Genomic DNA, 22,436 nt, shown 5'->3' with positions numbered 1-22,436 from the left:
ACTTTCTGAAAAGTCAAAATGTATATAACAAAAAATCTGAAATAGATGTTGCCATTCTAGTGAACCAGGGACAAATTTTATGGATATATATTATGATTTTTGTATTTGTAGACCATTGCGGGTTCTTTTACAAGAACCTAAATATAGCAAGAGCTTCAGGTTGGACTGTCCTAGTCATGCTACTTACTGAAATTATTCTAGTAGCTCACAAACGTAAATTACGGAACAGTTATTGCATGTCAATGCACCTAGGCTTCACTTTTTTCTGTGGCATGTCTTACAGTTTATATTAGATTTAAGAACACAGCTGTCAGAGCTATTACTGTTACATATTTCGTTGCACTGAGAAATCACTTTTATAATACAGGCACCACAAATGAAGATGGGAGTACTGGGAAAACAAATATGATTGAAAGGAACAAGATTAACAGATAATTAAAGATAGTTATGGCCAAGAGACTAACTAATGTGAGTTCGATTGAATGACTGCATAATTCAGCACACTCAGGAGGAGTCTGTAAATCAGTTCTTCCTCACAGAAGTATTTGTCTGATTATAATGCGATGATAATACTATAAGCCAAAATCTTTAGAGTCTGTGGCTCGCTTCACATTTATAATCTTATTTTGTGGAAGAACCAAATTCAATTGCAAAACACTAAAGGAAAGGAATCCAATCCTTTAGTCATAGCTAGAGGAACACTAAATCAATAACGCAGTTATGGCAGTATAATTTACACAACATTTTTGTGTTTTATTTTAAATGTGCAAAGAATGAAAGCACGCAACCTTCGTTCCTTTTTTTTTGTTTGAATCTCTGTGGCCGAATCCTTTCGAGATGATTGAATTGGCCTCTAAGAATGATTCACAGACTGTCTTGTGGGAGGAGAGGGGTACTGTCGAGAGCATGCAGATAGATTCATTGGCATGCCGTCTCCATGTCTCTGCCATTGATTGATAGGATGCAAAATGAAGGAGGAGTATCGCCACGTTCCGTCGCGGGTCAATCCTTCAACTTGACTAGTTAGCCATCAAGGTGGCGTGGAGCCTTAAAAGAATACTTTTGTGGACGAAAAATGACACAAATAGAATGTTAGTGTGTTGAATCTGACAGGCCTGACAGAAAGGGCAGCGAGCTCAGAGTCTGGCAAATAAATGGCAGGCCATTCCAACAGGATGGCGTTTTCAGATATTAAAAAAAAAAAAGATAAATAAAAGTAAAAAATACTACACTGATTGTACAGTTGGCACTGTGCAGAACTATACACAATGAAGCTTTGCTACTGAATCCTGAAAAGGATATGTGCTAGAGAGAAGGGGGAAGAGAAGGAGAGAGATGGTCTTGGAAACCGCGTGCGTCAAAGGATGTGTTTTCCTTTTGACCTTTTGAGTCCGGAATTAACTTTTATGCAAAAAGAAAACCTTAGATTTGTATTTTCTGTCCGCATGTCTGAAAACGCAGATCATGTTTCAATTGTGATTAATTCAATGCTGAAATACAAGCAAATGTTTAATCTGTTTTATGCATTTTTTAGTGTGATATTACACACACACACACATTATCCTGAAACCACTTGTCCCATACTGGGGCATGGGGAGCCAGAACCTTACCTAGCAACATAGGGCATAAGGCTGGAGAGGGAGGGGACACACCCAGGATGGGACACCAGTCCGTCGGAAGGCACCCCAAGCAGGACTCGAACCCCAGACCCACCGGAGAGCAGGACTGTGGTCCAACCCACTGCACCACCGCAAACTCACTGTGCCACTGCACCACCACACCCCCCCTGTGATATTACTCTTATTCAAATTAATATCTTCCTTTCTAACAGTATTTATAACTTTTTAAATTTTCTTTTGCTGTTTCTCTAAATGTTTAATCTTGTTAATGGGCTGTAAAAAAATTCTTGTGACCTCTTGTCCACGATTCAGTTGTCTTGACAACGTCAATTTCCTGGGTCAGTCTTTCAGATCAGCCGTTATGTTTTGGCCATGAAGTGAATGACAAATGTGATGGTTTTCAAATTTAAAAGGAAGATGAAATCTCTTATATATTCATAACATGTCAGGATGCTGCCTAATTTAAGGATAATGTTTATTCTTAGAAAGATGATGAAAATATGTGGAGTTCTTGCTTTAAATATCAAACACCAAGAAATTTTTTGTGAATTTTTAAATTTTTTTTTAATGTGAAACGTGAAATATGTTTGTATTTTTATATGCGTATATTGCTAAAACACATGTAAAGCTGTTCTGAGTGTGGACTGAATGATATCTTGATCAAGCATAATATGAATATTATGTGACATGAATTTTAATTTATATCTGGGCACTTTCCTTCTAAAATTTTGCTTACACAAAGTACATTCTTTATACTGCTGCTCTTCACAATTACACATAAATTAATTAATAGGTCTTAGCATTACAGACAATGCAGCCACTCTAGCATGGGAGGAGACTCTAGCGCTGTGGATGTTGAGCACTTCATGCAGAAGAATGTGTGGTGAAAGCAGTTCTGGTCCATCTGTGTCCACACTTGCATTTATTTACACTTCCAAGGCATTAATTATTCATTGTTATTTTCCATCTTATTTTTCCATCCAGACCAACTTTCATTTCAAATTTTCTTTGAAAGTTTTTGGTTAGTTGAGGCGGGAGGAGGATCCAGAAGACAAAGGAGACACTGAAAAAATATAACTGTTAGCAAGAAAGAACAGAAACAGGAGGCAACAGCATCTTAATAAATATGCATCAGAGCCAAAGCATGCCATCTGGCTGTTTTTAACCTGTCACTGAAATGATTATTGGTAGCTGCTGCTGTACCGTCGCGGGAAGCATATTGGGACTGAAGTAATTGCAATAATTGGGAAACTTACAGGTCAGTCAGTTGGAATTCAGTTTAACATTCCCATGTTGCCACCCTTAAAAAATTACAACGTGTCAAATTTTCAACTAATTTCAAATATCACAACTGTCCAGACTGGAATTAGAAATACTCCATCAATATGGAGCCCGTGCATCATGAAAATCCTATTCCTTAAAAATCTGTTAACTGGTTATGTTCTGGTTCATTGTACCATGTTTTGACTGTGTAACATATCGTATAAATGTGTATACTATTAAATTATGAACAAACTAATTGACCTTAGTTTGTATTTTACTGGAACCACCCTTAAAAACACAGAGCATAGGCTGTTCATTTGTAAGAAATTTTTCAGTTAAAAGAAGTCAAACCAGTTATTGTCCTGATGAAGAAAGGGATTTAATCACTGTTAATCAGAAGTGTCAGATTTTCAGTCCAATATAGTCTTCTTTTTATTATGTTAATAAATTAGCAACTTCATTCTCAGATTTACTTTGACCATTTACAGAGGGAAAATACCTCCTGAAGCACCAAATACAGGCCTTCAAGAGAGACAAGGTTTCAGTGTGTATATTAACAGTAGGTGAACACGGTGAATAGGACAGTTTTATTCTTAGCATAAGTTACCAACACAAATAATGGATGTTATATTTGCTAGACTCTGATTTATCACATTCATATTGTTTAACAGCATTACACACACACACACACATCTTCTGAACCGCTTGTCCCATACGAGGTCACGGGGAACCGGAGCCTACCCGGCAACACCTTTAACAGCATTATTTCCCTTAATGTTTCATCACATTTCATTCAGTTCATTTAATGGTTTGCTTTAATTTAAATCAAACAGAACTGTTCTTTACCTATTAATAGAGCCCAGGTAGTATTTCGCCAGGAGCGCTAAACATTACATCTAGTTTGTACCAGTGTTGCTAGAACGGAGGCCATTCTGCTGCATTGGTTCTAGTAGGGATGGTATGATTAAATATTAATATAACAGAGCTATATTGTAACGGAAGAAGAAATGCACTATGGATCGAGTGCCCCCATGAGACAGAGCCGACGTTGGCTGAGGCCGACAGAGCATATGGAATATGAATATCCTGTTGTAGGCGCCAGGATTGCTGTCTTTGTCTGCGGACCATTAGCTCAGTTTACCGAAGCCTGCTCACGAGACGTGGGTGTCGGTGTGCTCTTTGGATAATGTCACAGATGCGCCATCGAAACTGTGTTTGGATTTGTAATAGGTCACTGACCAGGCACATGCTGCTGCTCACACACTGTAACATCAGTAAGGGACCGGTTTTTAGATGTTACAAGTGATGAAATCGTTACAGCAACTAAAAACCACAGAGACAGAGGTCACACTCCTTTAGCTGAAGGTGACGGGCAAGACAAGCAAAGCTTTGCTCTGTTTGTGGTACTGCACCAGTTTAGAACAAGGCAGTACCGGAGTCTACATTTGGAGGCTGGAATGTGTCTATACGATTAGTGTAGAAGCATGGGGTTTAAACACTCTATATAGACTTAATATTTTCCACAATGCTATTCTGACTATAGCTTTTTTCGAAACACCCTCCAACATGAACACTCTGAAATGCAATGTAAATGATACCGTTTTCCCGAGCCATCCTCCCAGTTCTGATTTAAATAACCTGGAAATCCCTGCAGCTTTCAGGGGGAATTCAAAGCAATGTGAATGAAACAGAATAAAAGCCATTGCCTTGAAGTTTAGGCTCCTGAGCAAATACACAGGAGGTCCTCTTGATGATCCATTGAACAAGACTTTTGTTGTTTTAAGAGGTCCTTACCATGCACACTTTTTGAAGAGAATCTTAACAAGGTGGCAAACACAGCCCCTCAAGTTCTTAAAATTTATTTGCTGTAGATTAACATAACCCTTGAGTACAGCAGCAAGAAATTGTATATAACAATTGTTCCGTAGCCATGTGAAAACCTGACAGAGAAGAAAAAAAAAATCACACTTGAACTGTAAAGCTCTCAAAGCTCTTTCTCAGCCTAAATCTGTGGCGTTTTTTTTTTTTTTTTTCTTAGTGAAAAGGCAGTTGTTCGGAGAGAAACTTTGTGTGGAGAGAAAGACCTCTGCAAGGCTTTCTGCAAAGTCCTCAGCATCATGTGTGAAGAGACAAATGCAATCAGCTTAACGCCTTAGCTGATTCATGAACCCAACCCGTGCAAACATGAATAATAAAAAGCATAGTTATAAGGCAATTATACTGAAAAATGGATTGAAGAAGTTTCCATATAAGTGTATGCAGATGTGAAGCAATGTATTTAGATGAAATGGCCAGTAGGACACGATGCATTTTGATCTTAGTGAATCACTAAATGAAACAAACATTAAGCATTCATCACTGGTGTAATTGGTTTTGTGACAACGGTATATTGACACTGACAGTGCTTTCTATTAACCTCTTTCACGACCAATCCAGAAAGAGCACAGTGTTCCCCAGCGGCAGCTGAAACACAGTATCACACATCGATGCCAGGATCGCCAGCCATGTCTGTGAGCCCGCCATTTTTCCTCACCGCCGTATAACAGGCAGCTGATCAGATCTATGCTGTTAAGCAATTGCAGTATTTAGTATTAGGAGCACTGGTATATTGGGACCAAAGGTAGAGGTAAAGCAGGCCTTTTAAAGAAAGCTATACATTGAAATCAATGAGTCAATTAATTTGTATAAACAGAACCGTTTCTGTTAAACTGCCTTGGCATGGAGAACCTTACAGCTGAATGAGAGATGAAATATCACCAACGGCAAGGATGTGGATGCAGTTAGAAACCGGATTTCTCCGTGGCGCTGGGTGGGGTTGAGAGCAGTTGATTAAATGCAATTACGTGCTTAGCCATGCGAGTAGCCATATGGGGATGCTGACATCGCTGACAATTGACAACTGTAGCGTTTACTGTATGTCAAGGGTGTGGATTTCCTATCCTGAAGGGCCATGTGGTGTCTGATTTTCATTATACCATAATAACCCAATTAAATCAATTAATTCTTCAACTGGAGGAGAGTATATTATCATTGCTGATACAAAACTTAACTGGAATTATGATGAGATGCAGTGTATATACTGGTGAAGAGTGTGTCCCCCATGATGCACCCTGGCCTTTGTAGATCCACTAGGGTTAAGAACTGGGACTAAACACAACAGAAACAATAGAACTGAAACAGTAAAAGGAACTGGCACCCTTGTGCGTTCTTTATGAATATCTTTATTATCTCTGTTTTCAACTCTCAAGAACTTGTACTATATCAACCATGTTAAAATATTGCCTTGTCAACAAAACAGTACTAGTACAGGCATTTAAAACTTACCATACGGTAACATGGTGGAGTGAATTCCGCTCGTTACCACTTCTCTGTTGTTTAAAAGCCTCTTATATGGCTTGTATCTAAAATGGCTTGTGTGGAGCATTGAACATGTATGAACATTTTGAATATATATGTGTTGGAATTGTTTTTTTAAACAGTGATTTTACTTTCTGCTTGTTTTTTTTTTTTTTTTTAACAAACAGTTTTAATTTTGTTTTTAAGATTTAGATAGAAAAAAGCTCATGTCACACTGCACTAACTAGTCTATACCAACCAACGCTTGTCCCAAGCAGGGTCACAGCAAGCGGGAACCTTACCTGGCAACGCAGGGTGCAAGGCTGGAGGGGGAGGGGAGACACTTCAGGCAGGACACCAGTCTACTGCAGGGCACCCCAAACAGGGCTCGAATCCCAGACCCACCACGCAGCAGGCACTGGGCAAACCGACTGCAGCACTGCACCACCACATCCCCCAAGTCTATACCAGTGTTTATAAAAACTCCCACAGTTAAAGTGAGAATGAACTCCTGATGGACTCATTCAATCAAATCAATACACTTTGCATTATGCATTTGCTGCCGCTCTGTAATCGTCACTAAGCACATCCTCCTTAAAGAGTCGTCCTGAGGGGAATGACATTTATCAACTACAGCTTCATGAAAAAAGAGCAAAATGTAATAAATCACAGAAATTATTTTTTAAGGACAGAAGTACTATAAAAAAAGGAAAAAAGTCTCCAAGTGTATCACCTTTACCCATGTTTTATTTATTCCATCAGTAGTTCACACAGTACAAAAGACAGTAAAAAAAGAAAGTCCACAAAGGACAGTATATTATAAAGGAATTCTTCTTCTTTTTCATCCCAATTACACCCCAAGTTAGCTGTGTCAGATCCTCTGTCTGATTCTGCAGGGCCGAGACCCCACGCACATCTACATGGACGCCCTGGAGGCAGTCAGTGAGTTCCTCTGATACCTTTGCTGCCAAGCTGGTGCACATGTAGCCCATCTCTCAGTGCTCGGGGCCACTGAGGCTTCTGCCATGATGCAATGGTTGACTTGAACCGTCCCTCCTTCTCTTATCTTCTATTTTTATCCTAGTATGTGCAATGTGCAAGGGAGGCAAAACATCTTGTTCCACCAGATGTAAGGTAGAATGGAGTTGGGGGACAGATCCTTTCTTTCTCATCCCGAAAATGCCATGGTATAAACTGATTAGTTGAAAACCACACGCTATAAGTAATGAAAAACACTATAAACTGGCAATGGAGTTTGTTCTAGAGATATCCGTGAAGTGTATCTCTAGAATAGCAATTTCCTCATTAGTTGAACTAAAAAAAGAGAAGTAAATTGAATTAAAGGGTGGATAAAAAATGTGTTTTATCTAGATATAGCACTTAATACAAAAAAGAAAAAACTTTGGATGCATTGGTTTGTACATTTCTCAACTGTTTCAATAATGAAGTTAACCTTATTCTTTTGAAACTGGCAGATGTACGTTACAGCACTTTTATCAACATAAACCATACAAATACCAGTGTCTGCTTATTTTTCACTCTCATTCTGCGAAGGGGTTATTTTTCTTCGACCCCACATTTTATTTGAAAAATAGGAATCGTAAGATATTAAATTCAGCTGCAAATGTCATTTTTGGAAATAGTTCAGATGTTCGTAGGGCCTTGTGCTGCAAATCTGGATGGCCTTTCATAGCAGTAGTTATGTGGGTTATGCGAGTATTTTTTCACAATCTATTTATATGAACATTACACTTAGAACAATATGAAAATGAAAGCTTATATACTGTGTACAGATTCTCAGTCAACCTTGGTTCCATTTAAATGTGCATATAAAACCACAGCTTTATGGTTGGATGGATTGTGGAGCCCAAAGGGTTCATTGCCATAGTGTTCAGTATTTGGAAAAAGCACACTCCGTAATTACTGGTCATTTGACAATGTGGCTGTGGGGTCCAGTTCTGTGTGGATTACAGTTTATGGCAAGAGTGGAGAGGCCTGCTGTTTACCAGTGTGTGCACATTGTATACACTGCAATGCACATTTTAATGTTATAACATTTATAACGTTTACTATCTTCATCATTAACTGCATCTTATCATAGCTTTTACTGGGAAGTAGTGTTCAATTAAATGCTCAAGTTTTACACATAGAAACGAATACACACCAATGCACACACACACTTCTGCATACAATGGTTAGCACAAAGCCATAATAGCTTTACAGCTATTGATGGTTCTTTAAATAAATTAAAGCAGAGGAGCAGATCATCTCCATAATGATGTGGAAAGTGAAACTGTGTGCTGGGTATAGCTCCCAGGCCATCAAGGGACTGATATTAATTTTCAATACGCTAATGCTAGTTCAAGAAAGGGTTTTCCCCAGTGCTTTATAGCCCTGGTGGTCTGCCAGGTCTGAGTTTTACACCACCCAGACAATGAATTCCAAAAATACGGGGAGGTTAGTCAACCATTCAGGAAGATGGCAAAATGAATGAAGCGAAGCTGGTGGAATTTGAAATTGAGGTTATATTACTTGTTTGACATCACTTCTGTATTATCCTGTTTTAAAATAAATAACACCCCTAGTACCTGTCCCAGCACTCCTTTGTAGATCCACAGTTTCAGTTCCTTGGTTTCTGCCAAGGCTAACATGAATTTTGACTGGAGACCCTGCGTGGTCTGTGAAGCTCCATCGCTGAAAGGTTCTGACATTGCACGTTTTACAGCCTTTGAGCCAATCAAAGAGGATGTCAGATAAAGACTTCCTCCAGTGTTCCAGGAACTGCAACTGTTAACCTGTGCTCTAATTAAATGTATGACTCCTGTGTTTCAGGGGAATATCCCTAAAAATGACAAAAATAACCTTTATCCATTTCATTATATTACTTTTTTGGGGAGGATTGGAGGAGGGGCTTTCCACTTATCTCAGGCTCCAACGTCCAATTTGTCCTTAATCAAACCTATCACACTACAGTGGACTGGTTTTCAATCACTTAAAGGCAAAATCTGCCCTGTAATGTTCTAAAAGCTGATATACTGTATTTACATTCATACTGATTACCAGTTACTGCCTTATGAGATTAATTTTGTATAACAAGCAACAGCCTTTTTTCAGGAAGCTTAATCCACCGCAAATGCAAATCCTTTTTAAATGTTTTTTTTTTTTTTCCCTCTGCATTTTTCTCACTGTGCGTTTTTATATATAAGCCTTATTTATTTGCTGCATCCTCGTTTCATCTATTTTTGGGAAATCCAGGGACGGTTTTAGTGGAAGAGTTTTTTTTTTTCTTCATCTGAGACTTTTAAGTCCAGTATCACTGTTATTCCCAACTTCCAGAACACTCATAAAGCATCTGTGCATACATTTGCTGTATTTCAGAGCAATGCGTCTGCAGCAGGTTTCATCATTCTGTTCAAAGCACAACTGCTTGCCCTTTGTGTCTGACTATTCAAACTTACAACAGAGTAATGATGTTCCATGCATACTTTTACTTTTTTCCATGCTCTCTTGTATTTAAGATCAGTTAAGGCAAAGAGCACTAACCTTATAAACAAGTTCCATGAAAACTTTCACAGACTTTTGCTGTATCTTAGCAAGTGCATTATTATTCTGTTATGTTACACAGAAAATTAGTTTTTATATGAACTGGTTAAAATACATACACACACACACACACACACACACACACACACACAGTCTATCATCACCATCACTCCCCCACGCCCCCTGGTTAAAATACAGAAACTTTCTAATTCTATAAAGATGGGTATTTCTGAGGTGCAATTTGAGTTGCCTCAATTAAATCAGATTCAAGAGTGACAATTGATTAAAAACAGGCATTATTCTTAACAATTCTGCCACTGCCAAAGCATTTTCAGTCCTGCCCCAAGAAGTATATTAGTCAGCCCAAGCACAACATTTTATTATAATCAAAATGTGGAAATCAAGGTCAGTGGAGGCATCGATGCAGTGAATCTTCTCAGAACTACCTCGGGTGCAAAATGCATAATGGCACCTTGAAAATTCCTGAATGTTAACATGCAGTTTGCATTCAGTTAGCTGATACACACGTTAAATGAACATAATAGTTTTTTTTTTTTTTTTGTTCTTTCTCTTTTTCAGACAGTCATTAAATTGCATGCTCTGCTTTGTTTTTTCACAGCTGCATGGCCAGTCTTCTCTGAGCAGGTCATGGGGGGTCATTTATATGTTCCTGTTATCTGAAGGGCCAAACAAAGTTGCTGGCACACATTGCACCGAAAAGTAATGATGATCATCAATCCACCTAGTAGTAGAGGCTCAGTTATCATTTATCTCACCCTGGGACCTGAGTGGCCCCGTCCACTGACAATGATCTGCAATCACTTCGAACCTTCAGCGAAACTTGATGACCTCTCCATAGCTCATACCTGCGGCCCTGGAAGAAAAAAAGAGAAGAGACAAACACCCATCATTCTGGACCTTTCCTTTTAATACCCCCACAACTCCACCCCCACCCAGCCACACCAAGCACTGTGATTACAGCCTCTCCCTTTCATTGTGTTATATGGCTTTGAATTGGAGGTGCTGTCTGCCTGGAAGAAGGAAAAAATAAAAAACTTACGATATGATTGCTCCTGGCAGCACCGAACTAGAGAACAAAATGAAAGGGTAAAATTAACCTGCTGCATAGGACGTGATCACAAGGAACAAAGGAAGGGATGATAGAGCCAAGTGCACCCAGGCCTAACTCATATCCTGGGTTAAGGGTGCTTCGGCGAATCCCCTTCTCATCAAAGCTGAGTTGGTGTGGCAGTCCATGTGCTTTCCGATTATGCTATTATGATGAAGGGGTCTGTCATACCAGAAACTATTTAACTATTAATGTTAAAAGAGATCAAATGTATTTTACACAGATTTAAATAACATGACACTGAGTAATCACAGTGATAGTGCTATACTATGGCTAAATGTTTCTCAAGCCATTCATAAAACTTGTGCATTTTTTGCCATTTTATAAATCTTGTATTGGTATGCAAGCACCTTGTATTGTCATGGAGCTCATGGTACAATGGATGAGCTGTCGAAAAACAAAAAACACCGTATATGGACATGTTCTGGGGGATGATCCTCTCTGTCACCCTGCCCTGATGCCTGTGGTCAGCAGAGTATGGCAAAGCACTCTGGGGAATACAATTTATTGAAGTATACAGTAAACGCCAAACCCCATGCCTCTCCTTTAAGTCCCATTTGCCCTGAGGTCTTTCCTTTCCCAGGGGACTCTTGTCACCATTGCCTCCAGCTTATTCACCTGCATTTTTAGTCCGCTAACCTATAAGAACTTTCTGTTGCAATAAACAGCTCTCAGGTAAATTTATCACAAAGCAGAATGTAAGGTAGCTGTTGCAATGGCCTGTTGCAATTTAAATGTTATCTCAGCATCGTTGTCAGTGTTATTCTCTAACTCTATTTTGTAGCTCCGTTTAGAAAGTCTGTTTTCTTTCTTTCTTTCTTTCTTTCTTTCTTTCTTTCTTTCTTTATTATTTATGTTTCACATCATGTGCAAATAATGTAAGTTATTTGTATTATATTCACCTTTTAGCTACATAAATTAATTCTTGGGCTACTATAAATTTAGTTACTAAAATTATTTACTTTTAATTATTTAGTTGCTAAATTTATAGTCGTCAGTTTACCTTCTTTTATTTTTCATTCAGTTTATTCTTATTGCAATTTTCTCGAATCAGTGGTGTTGTTCAGCTTTGATTGGTCATCATTATAAAAGTTTAAATTCATTCAAATTCCTAGTTTGGTTATAACAATATCATCTGACAAAAATTAGATATACAACGGTTGACAGCAGCTCAGCCAGGCAGATTTCTACGATGAATGGGGTGCAGACGTGGAAATGGTGCGGCATTTGTCCAACATGGCAACAAAACCGGAGTTATATGAGCTCAGCAAGATCTGACAACACAAGGTCACTCAGATTTATGTATCACTGAGACGCCTGTGGCTGAAAACAAAGAAGCAGATCTTAAAGGAAAGAATAATCTTGGTGATCGATCAGTACTTTTTGCATTACTTGTAAAGTTTGTGTCGACACCGCCATGCATGAATACAAAATCATCATTTACTATATTGCAATTTAATCATTATTCTGTAGTCCTGTAAAATTATATTTAAAATAATTTCTGCTGTAACCAAAGCATTTTAATAGGATGGTAGAAAGGTAAATTAATACAATAAGCAGTCTTTTTAGATGTGTTTGATGCTAAACATTCTGAAGTTTTTTCTTATAATCTTTGGCTATGAATAAGAAAAGCTATTTAATTTTTTAGACTCTTCAAATTGTAATGCAACAGTAGTGAAAGAGTTTTATGCAAAATAATATTGCAATTTAAAAACATAATTTATATGCTTGTTTTGGAATTGCAGACTATCTCTTGAAGTATTTCTTCCATAAAAAGTAAATGTTTAATTAACTTTTTGTGAATTATCACAATTAGGCATGTTTTATGAATTTTTGGACTTTTACCACAAGACAAACATGAACAATAATCATAAAAAAATAAAAATAAATAAATTTATAGCACAACTAGTAATTTCTCAGAATTAATTGAAATTGGACATCCATTGAAATAGTATTATTCACTTCTTTTAAATTCCAGAGAGGCTAGGCCCAGAGCACGTATTTGACACATGGGAAATAAAAACTGATACTAAAATAAATGGAATAAATTGCATTTAGAAACCTGTTGATGGTATGTCTATCACACACAAAATGAACCCAAACTGAACAAGCTGTCACAGCCTGTTGGCATTTGAAAACATTATGTAATTTAATTTTGTGTGTAGAGTATATGATTTTACAACTTGCAAAGCTGGGAGCAAACATCATCATTTTAGAAATATATTGGTGTCTTTAGAAATAACTGGTATTCTAATAAATTGAGTGAGAAGAGACTAGCAGCAGACTGGTTTGGGTAACACTCCAGTGTATTTACATTACCGAAGTCACTGAGTGTTTCAATTAACAGTTAAGTGGTCTCCAGTTTGGGGAGATAGTCTCAGCACTGAGAAATAGTACCAACCAGTGTAGGTTTTCCCTAGGAACTGTCATCATAGGAAGTGGTATAGAAAACCCTGCTGCTGTGGCATGACTCGTTGAGCATTAAAAATGGAGGGATTCCAGCACAGCAGGTACTGTACAGCAGTAAGATCCCATGAAAGTCTGGCCATGCAGTACCTGAGGCAAGCACAAGGCTTGCAGAGGGAGGCACTCACGATATGAAAATTACGAGTATCGAGCTGAGAGGCCACCAGAGGGTTCAAGAGAAGATGGTGAACCTTACATAATCCCTTCCACATAGGCTCATTATCCATGTCCATGGGCAATCCAGCTCAAGTGCGAGCTGTTTGGCTCAAAGAAAATGTACTATTGACTTGCGACGAAGGAGGGAAAAGACCAAGGTCATTGTATCCAACAGGCAGATGTCAGTTGTCAGCAGTGATATTGCGAACGAATGCTTAAATGTTCTAAATGTCTAGAATGGCAAAGCAAATGAGCATGTTGCACTGATAGATGCAGTAATCTCTTAGCTGATCATTAAGTCACAAAAAACTAAAATGAGAATCAAGCTGGCATCCTTTTTTTGTAGTAGGTAACTATAAAACTGAATTAGTACTTCTTTTTTTTTTTTTTTTCTAATATAGGGCACAGACTATTCATTCAACTCATTCAAAATATGTTTTAAGAAGATTCACATGAATTTCCAAGAAAAATGTACAAGAAGTGAAATTCTCTTACTCTGAAGAATAAACTTATAGTTCTGTCACATTATGGTGCCAAAACTGGCAAATTTTTAAAAAAAAATCTGATCACTCTTTGCGTCAAGGTGATAAGGTCTACATTTGCTGGACAGATATTTTTCAAATTAATGTTCCTTGGCCAATGCAGCTGACATTCTATTGAATTAATGTGCACAACAGCAATGTGGCAGCACCATTAACACCCTGAACAGCTGATCCTGTCCAGTCAATGACGATGTTAACTTATTAAACTCCATCTGACTGGGACATACATCTGCTCTCTATAGATGCATTCAGAAAAGCACCACTGATATTTTTCTTTCTTACAACAAAATGGATCCCTTCAATAGAGAACCAGCACTGATGCATATTTCAACTTTCCCTTCTTTTATATTCCTTTTTTTGTGTTGCTGTCTAATGTTACAGCAAAATTCTATCACATCTTACAGTTACAGTCCTTTTTTCAATGAACATTTGGCTTAAGGACCATTATCCAGAGACATGTCAAAGTGGCCGTGGCAGTCAGATGTTTTATTTATTTCATTTTATCACAGTGGCTCAACATACTGCACATCTGATAAGACCAGTTAGCCTTTCCTATTAAAAAATGTATCATGGTGCAACAGACTTTCGTTTGCTTTTTCATTTTTGCAGTTTTGATTATTTTTGTCACTAATATGACCTGGTGAAATCACAACCATTACTGGATGGTATTAAAATGAATCCTACTGCATTCAAGTGTTCTAATGACTACCCTGCTGTTGCATTTAGTGGATCTGAACCTTGTTAGTGAACAGCTTCAGCAAAGTGTGTCCTTTCAATTCATTTTCCTCGCTCACCGAGAAGGAGGGCAGTATCAAAGCTGAAAAAGAAGAATGTATTCATGGAAACTGGCTTGTTTGTTAATTTAGTTACAAGATCGTCAATGCAATAAGACATGACAATCCTATTACAAATGTTAAATATTTTTTTCTTTGATGTACGAATAATAGAATGCTGTTAAATTCTACATTCTTCCCACCTTTTCTCCCTCATACAAACTGGCTATTTGAAAAATTATATTTAAGTTTCTTTTCAACCGTTTTGCTTATTATTCCATAAGCAGCTTTAAGACAGGGTTTTTCAGTAAAGTCTGTCACAGTTCCCTGGCTGTATCTCATCCCTGTTGTATGGGTGAAATTAACATCCAGTAATTTGTAAAGGGGATCAGAAATATGTATGGAATCGCAGGTTGTTGTTTCAAATGAATTATTGTATCACACCCAAGGAAACATAAACAAAAGTGGCATGGTTGGCTCGATTTACAGCTGCATGTGAATGTGTTTGGTTTTTGTTTTGTCATTCATCTGCTTCTCTCCACCATTTTACACTTGCGATACAATTAAGTACTGAGGGTTTTTCTTTGGCAGAAGGTGATTCCCAGCATGTGTCTCAAAGACATGCTTTGATTATTTTTAGATGTAAACGTGCATCATACATTTACTGATAAGACTTCCCGTGGAGTTGCACTTCCGCTGCCATCTCTGGGTCAGTAAGGGGTCGCGTTCGTATTACCTACTCTGAGATCCAAATGGCCCCGGCAAACTGCTGCTTTGGCTGCTCATTCTATTCCCCCCGTCTCCTCGCCTGATGTGGGAGCCTTTTGAAGGGCGATTTAAACACAACCGTTGTCGGCCTTGGCAGAAGGATTCAATGCTCACCTGCGGGGCTTGGAAGGAGCTACTCTTGGCCCCCATGGTCCTTAGCCATTTCCTGATTCCCTTTAGCTGGTCACTCCTGCTGAGGTTCCCACAGCCTCAGCGGTTCCCATCTAAGCTGGGCCTCCATCATGTAGGGCTCTTGCTGCCTCCAGCTGTCCCATTTCTAATATACCTAGAGCCACATCTGTTCCACGCAGACCGCACAAAAAGGCATCTTTCCGCATTTAACAAAGAGTGTCCAGTTTGACATGTTCAGCTGCTTTAAAACTTCAGTAGCTTTGTTTTTAGCAAGTAATGCATTATAAACATGGTGTGATTGTGCATCTTTTCCCAACACCACTCGTGGATATCCGTTGCTGGCTCACTCTGAAAAACTCTTTCTGTATCTTACTTCAACTTTTCACAAGTCAGCAAGTAGGGGAGTCAGTAAAGCATCATCCATACACTCTGGTAAACATTTCACTGGCACTAGTTGTACATATACACACACACATTTTCTGAACTGCTTGTCCCATACGGGGTTGCGGGGAGCCGGAGCCTACCCGGCAACACAGGGCGTAAGGCCGGAGGGGGAGGGGACACACCCAGGACGGGACGCCAGTCCGTCGCAAGGCACCCCAAGCGGGACTCGAACCCCAGACCCACTGGAAAGCAGGACCTGGTCCAACCCACTGCGCCACCACGCCCCCTCAGTTGTACATAAATTCATATATAAATAGCTATATATATGTATGTTACAAGCTACATTTTGTGCTGCAGTTTCTTCGTTTTTCACTTTGCCAGACCAGTTTTGCAACGGGCAAACAGGCAAAGTCCTTTTAAATAGCTTGATTTACCTGGGCTGGTTTTCTCTGCATTATGTGCCTGTGAATACAGCCATATGCATGATTCAGATAGCAAGTTTAGCTGCATGGCCTGCAAAGGTTGACATTCCAGATGCATTCGAAACTGCGCCATTCCATCCCCCAGTGTGGCATCTGTTTGGATTTTAATAAGAATTCAAGTTTGTATCATACAGGTAAAATGGCATTTTCTGGAGGAGCAGTTTTTGCATTTTTATCTTGCTCCTTTGTTCACTTTCATTGAGGTGTTTTTTTTTTCTTTTTTTTTATAACACCGAGGGAGTATTTAGTCAAACTATAACTTGTAAATTACTTTTTAAGGTAGTCATTTTCAGTCAGAAAGTCTAAATGAACAAATAAGTTGAACAAGGGTTCAGTCATCTGGGAAAACAACTTCTTTATCCCCTGTTCAATATGGGTGCTTCCCTATCGCAGGTGTTAAATAAATTAATGTATAAATTATAAGAATGGTGGAGCTCCAGAATTGAACAGAAGCAGTCACTACAATAACACTGACCTTGTGTTGCTGCTCTGAAATTTAAATATTGCCTAATGCCGGTGTTTTAGTGTTTTCCTTTTCTAGGAAGAGTGGGCTTTCCAGAATTAAGTCTCAATGTAGATGAAGTCTTGGGCTCTCAATTGAGATTTTCTACACCTCGATCAAATCTCTAAAGTGATGTTTCATTTTCCAATAAAGACAGCATTGGTATTTCTGAGTGCAGCATCATCTGTTGTGCTTGGCATGTCTTGTCATTATTCCTGTTTGCAGAAGCCGGACAACATCAACATGCCAAGTTCAAACCCTCTGCTGCCTTAACTGCACTGCTGAAATTAGATCAGATTGTCATAGGATGTTCTGACTGGGGGGGGGGGCCTTCTGGCATTGGAAAAACTAGCTGTATTTCCATCATCTGGATAGACCATCTTCCAGGCTATGTTAATGTAAAAAAAAACATAGTCAGATTTGCCAAGTTTTAGGCATTTCTGGCAGCTCACTTGCCACTCAGGTTTTGCAGCAAAGTTACTCTTGGGCTGAATGAAATGAAGCCGTTTTGGACCTTAATGCATTCAGCCAAGCACAAAATGCTAGTATTTCCTGCCCATATGCAGGAATCAGCTTGTCGGTTGTCTTTCATATATTTTTGTATGATTTTTAATGCACTTTCCACTATGATTTTATTGAGTATTGTTGTGATATATGTCTCTCACAGCAGTCTCCTGTTTGATAGCCTGTTTCACTTTCATGATAGGTGTTCTTACCCTGATTACCTAGTTTGTTCTGAAATCAATCAATCTGAAAGCCTTCAAAGGGTTCAAACCCTACAGGTTTCCAAGCTCCTGGTTGACAGACATTTGCCAGCCATCACTGACATTTTGCATTATTTGCTCTGTATTCTTAAGCGTGGTTGCTTTTATGGTTCTTGTAGGCACTTCCTTTGAATGAGTCTTCCAGCATCATGTGGATGTCTCTGTGGCATTGAATTTGATACCACTTCTGCTGGGTTTTGGCAGAATATAGGTGTGTGTCTCAGATTCATGCTGTTCTGCTAATATGTACAGTCTGCTTCTAAAGCACTCAAAGTGTAATGTCTCTGGTAAGGACTCTAGTTTTCCGTACTCGTGTTCTTCCATCCTTAGGTTTTTTTGGTCTTACTTGTATCCATTTTCCTATAGGTCTGTGTGCCTGATGCCCTTGTCCAAGCACTGAGAGTCCAGTCACTCCAGTGTCTTACCCCACAGCAGTGTGTGACCGTGCCACAGCTGTTGCACAAAGGTCATGCAGCATCTGCCTTTGCAGCCAGTATACCTATATACATATTTTAATAGTTTCTTTAGTCTCAACACTTACCAGCAAAGTAATGGTAATGGTAATGATACTGACATAAAATGGTGATAAAACCAGCAACCTAACTCCATCCTCTATCTGCTTCAGAAGGCAGAGCCTCATCATTGCAGGTTTGCTCATTTGCTTTACTCAGGTTGCTCAAGTCTCTGTCAGTGTCCTACTGCACTTTTGCAGTGTAATAGAGTTGCCCTGTGAACTTACGTCATGTACCAGTAGCTGACATGAGTGATGCTTTGGGTCACACCCCCAATCACACTTTCTACACATGTACTCATGACCCAGGGCGGGGTGTTTTACTCCGCTGGCAGTTATTTGTCATATGTGACAAATACTGCTGGAGTACAATAAGAATTTATTATTATTTTGTCTTCAGTGGTCTTAGGTTATCTCACTTGTAAATGCTCTACATGCAGTATATAAAATCAAGGCTTACAAATATTTGATTGACTCTTTCTCCAGTGTTGAAACGAGCCTGTACGTCATTTTTTAAATGGTTTCCTGTTTGGATTTCATAAGTAATCATCGATTCTCTTATGTGTACCTCACTCATACTCCATGCTTTCTATTCAAGACCAGTCACTGAGTCCATGTTCAAGTGAACGCTGCTCATCAAACAAGTGTTTCAGGGTTAGCAGGAATTCAGCAGTCATGCAACTTTCAAACCTTTTTAATAATGTTTGAGCAGAAGACAATTGCACTTTTACATTATCTTCAAAGTTTAAATTATGTGATGTCTTAGACAAATTTAATTTTTCAGTCAATTCACTCAGGCTGAAGGCAGTTGCCCTGTTCCAGTAGTTTCAGATAGTGAAATCATGTGTAGAACTACCTGCTATAGATTGAACATCTTGGAAGACCTCCGTGTCAGCAGAAGGTATTCCCCAAGTTGCCTGTGCACTTAGCACTTCTTTCTTCATTCCAATACATTTAAATGTGATTTAAATGAATTAGAGGCAAGAAACGCAGAAATGACAGGGACAACTAAACAAGCATTTGCAATTAGCGCATTGAGGGAGGGGGTGTGGGCGGGTGCAACTGAAAGCAGAATGTCTCTCCTCATCACTGCTGCTCCCAGCCGCTAAGCCCCATGTGAATGTGACACAGCTGCCTTTCCTCACACTAATGAGGGCGGCGAGGGTAAGAGTGCCAGCTGTGTTGCCCGCAAGAAAAGGAGGAAGAGAAGAAGAAAGGGAGAGCTACACATATATAGAGAAAGAGAAAAAGAGATAGAAAGGGACTGTGAGGTTAACAGATGGACAATAAAGCTTACCTGGAAGGAGAATATACCAACTTTGTTGGTTTGTTTCTTTGTTTTCAGTTCAGAGATTCTTCGGAGACAGGGATATGGCAGTAGAATGCAATATTGTGTGAAAATGCTTTTTTGTTGGTTTCAGAAAACTTTTATCTATCTATCTATCTATCTATCTTTTATTCTGCAATGTCTGGATAGTAATTCAGCATTAGATTCTCTATATTTTTTGTCACAGATTCAAACACTTCATGGTAGCAAAGCTGCCATAATGTGTGTTAAAGAATGATCTAATTGATTCTCACAGTAACCATTTGACTAATAAATTACTTAATGCATCACGCATAACAATGTCTGTTTTATCCTATCCAATTTGGTCTACAGTCCAGGGGATTAGGCTGGTAGATCTGCAGTCTGATCTATCACAGTCAGCTTTCAAAGGGTCACTGTGTTAAGCAGCGTGGCTTTAAAAAAACAAAACGGGACTCACTGTTGGGCTGTTATGGTTAAGGTCAATGGTTCACTGGCCAGCACAAAATCCTAATGCATATTTCATAAAGGAAATTATACTTTACAAATTCACAATGTACAGCTGAAGCAAGCTTTTTTCCTAATACAGAACAATCAAATCATAGTTGCTGTCAGTGCTTAATTTCTCTTGAATCCTCAATTTCAGATGAACTTTATGTTCCAAATGCATGTTGTCATGCTATCAGAAGCCAAAACAACACAATTCTTAATTCTCTTAATTCTCTGCATTAATGCAGTAAATGTTACATTAATGCAATGGCTATTTGCACACATTTTTGTGACTCGCCAATAACACTACATTCTGTGAAAGTGAGCAGTTAAAATAATCCTCTATTACATGAACTGTAATGAGTCTCAAAAAAGCTACACAGTCCAGCCACAAAAGTACATAAACTTTTTAAGACCAACATAGATGACATTTACTTGGTCACATGTTCTGAAAACACAGCATTAACAGAACTGCGAAATTAATTTAATACTGCCACTAACCATTCATGATAATCTCACGTGGATTAGAGATATCTTTATTCAAGGCCACATTAAGAACAATGCCAGAAGGAAAACTGGACTAGGCTAGATTCCTATGATGACCTGACGGCAAATAAATTTAAACCCAAAAATTGTCAGTCTCTTCATCCATGTTCACTAATAATGCATTCAGTAGTGTTCTCCCTGGTTCTTTTGTGTCTCACCTTAATCTTCTTGTCTGCTCTCTTCCAGATGTTCTGTTGACAACAAGGTGTCAAGGGTAGCTTGGCTGAATCGCACCACCATCCTGTTTGCGGGACGTGACAAGTGGTCATTAGACCCCCGTGTGATCCTGCTCAACAACACAGCCATCACTGAGTACAGCATCAAAATTCAGAACGTAAACGTGTATGATGAGGGGCCATACGTGTGCTCTGTCCTGACAAACAAGAAGCCCAAATCCTCTAGAGTTCACTTGATCGTACAAGGTATTGTCTATATCTCTTTAATCTGTGATAACTCTGCCGGTATGAAAAGTGATTGAAAACATTTTGAAAAAAGTTGCTTTCCAATTAACAGCAAAACAAACTGAATGAAATGTGAAGTATAACTTCAGTAGTTTTCAGTTTTAGTTCTTATTTTAGTACTGCTGCTGTCCTTGCAGTCTTAAACTTGGACTCAGTTGAAGCATCCAACCAGGCCATCAAGTCCAGGTTGTTGACCCTGCAAGTAGGGCATCTTCAAGTGGGAATAGAGGTGATAGTGTGGAGCTGCAATACTGTGGGCTGCTGCTGCAAAATTAAAAAGGGTTCTGGAGTATTTATGTTTCCAGGATAAACCTTTTTTAGGTTTAAATCTCTGATATTTCTATTAAAGATTACATCTGAGCTTATTCATCCATCCATCTTTCCATCCAGTATTGGACACCAAAAGAAAACGTAAACTGGGGCAGAGCAGGGCTTCGGATTCAACTTGTGTCCCTGGAGCTGTAAGGTTACAGCTCTAACTGCTGTTTGTGCAAAATGAATGAAAGTGATGGAAAAACTCCAATGCTCTTTGAAGAGGGTGATCTAATTAAGTGACACCCTCACACACATACACTCAAACGTGATGCTTCTTGGTGAAATTGGGATTTAATCTTGGTTTAATTTCAAATCGTTGATAGATATTGATTTGGTAACATGCTGAGCCAAAAAGGGTCTTGGCCTTCTGTTAGCTGAAGGCCTCACTAAATCAGCTGTCAATACCCAGACTTTCAATTCAATCCATTTCTCCTACACTTAGTTTCCAAAAACAATTAACACCTTTGCCCTTCAGTTGCTGTCTGCAATCTAGATCATTTAGACAAATGAGTTAAGGGCACAATTTAAAGAAAAAAAAAAAATGAGTAGGATTAAATGTTTATGTATGCTCTGCAGTGCTACAATTCTTACATTCAGATTCTCCACTAAACATGGAAGCTAATGAAAAATGAAGCATTGCACATGCATATTTATTAGGAAGTTTTCCCATAAACACACAAATAAAACTAATTAGTGCTCATTAACCTCTTATACTGTTTTCAGGTCACCAGCTGCAAAAAATACATTTCAATAAATCTCGATATAAAAGCTGGACAATAATAATAATATGAAGATAAGACTACGGACTGCTTGATCAATCACTGATAGAAACAGTCACTGAACTAGAGTCTGATTTATATCCCATATCCCGTTTATTTTAAATGTTATATTAAAGTAGCGTTGGTGACTATATGAGACTTATATCTAGGAATGTCATGACAATTTTTGC

At 38.7% G+C, this 22,436-nt stretch overlaps 1 protein-coding gene across 5 annotated transcripts in view; it reads left to right on the top strand.

The window, feature by feature from the left end:
- Positions 1 to 22,436, top strand: part of opcml (opioid binding protein/cell adhesion molecule-like) — a 275,155-nt gene that overhangs the window by 190,790 nt on the left and 61,929 nt on the right. For all 5 annotated transcript variants that reach the window (XM_018755365.2, XM_018755367.2, XM_018755369.2 and 2 more), the window contains one exon: positions 20,898 to 21,133. In XM_018755365.2, the coding sequence (XP_018610881.1) occupies positions 20,898 to 21,133 (236 nt within the window). The remainder of the gene's footprint in view (positions 1 to 20,897; positions 21,134 to 22,436) is intronic.

The sequence above is a fragment of the Scleropages formosus genome, chromosome 4 (assembly GCF_900964775.1).
Source record: "Scleropages formosus chromosome 4, fSclFor1.1, whole genome shotgun sequence".
NCBI classification, from domain to species: domain Eukaryota; kingdom Metazoa; phylum Chordata; class Actinopteri; order Osteoglossiformes; family Osteoglossidae; genus Scleropages; species Scleropages formosus.
This window is presented reverse-complemented; position numbering and strand designations above follow the sequence as displayed.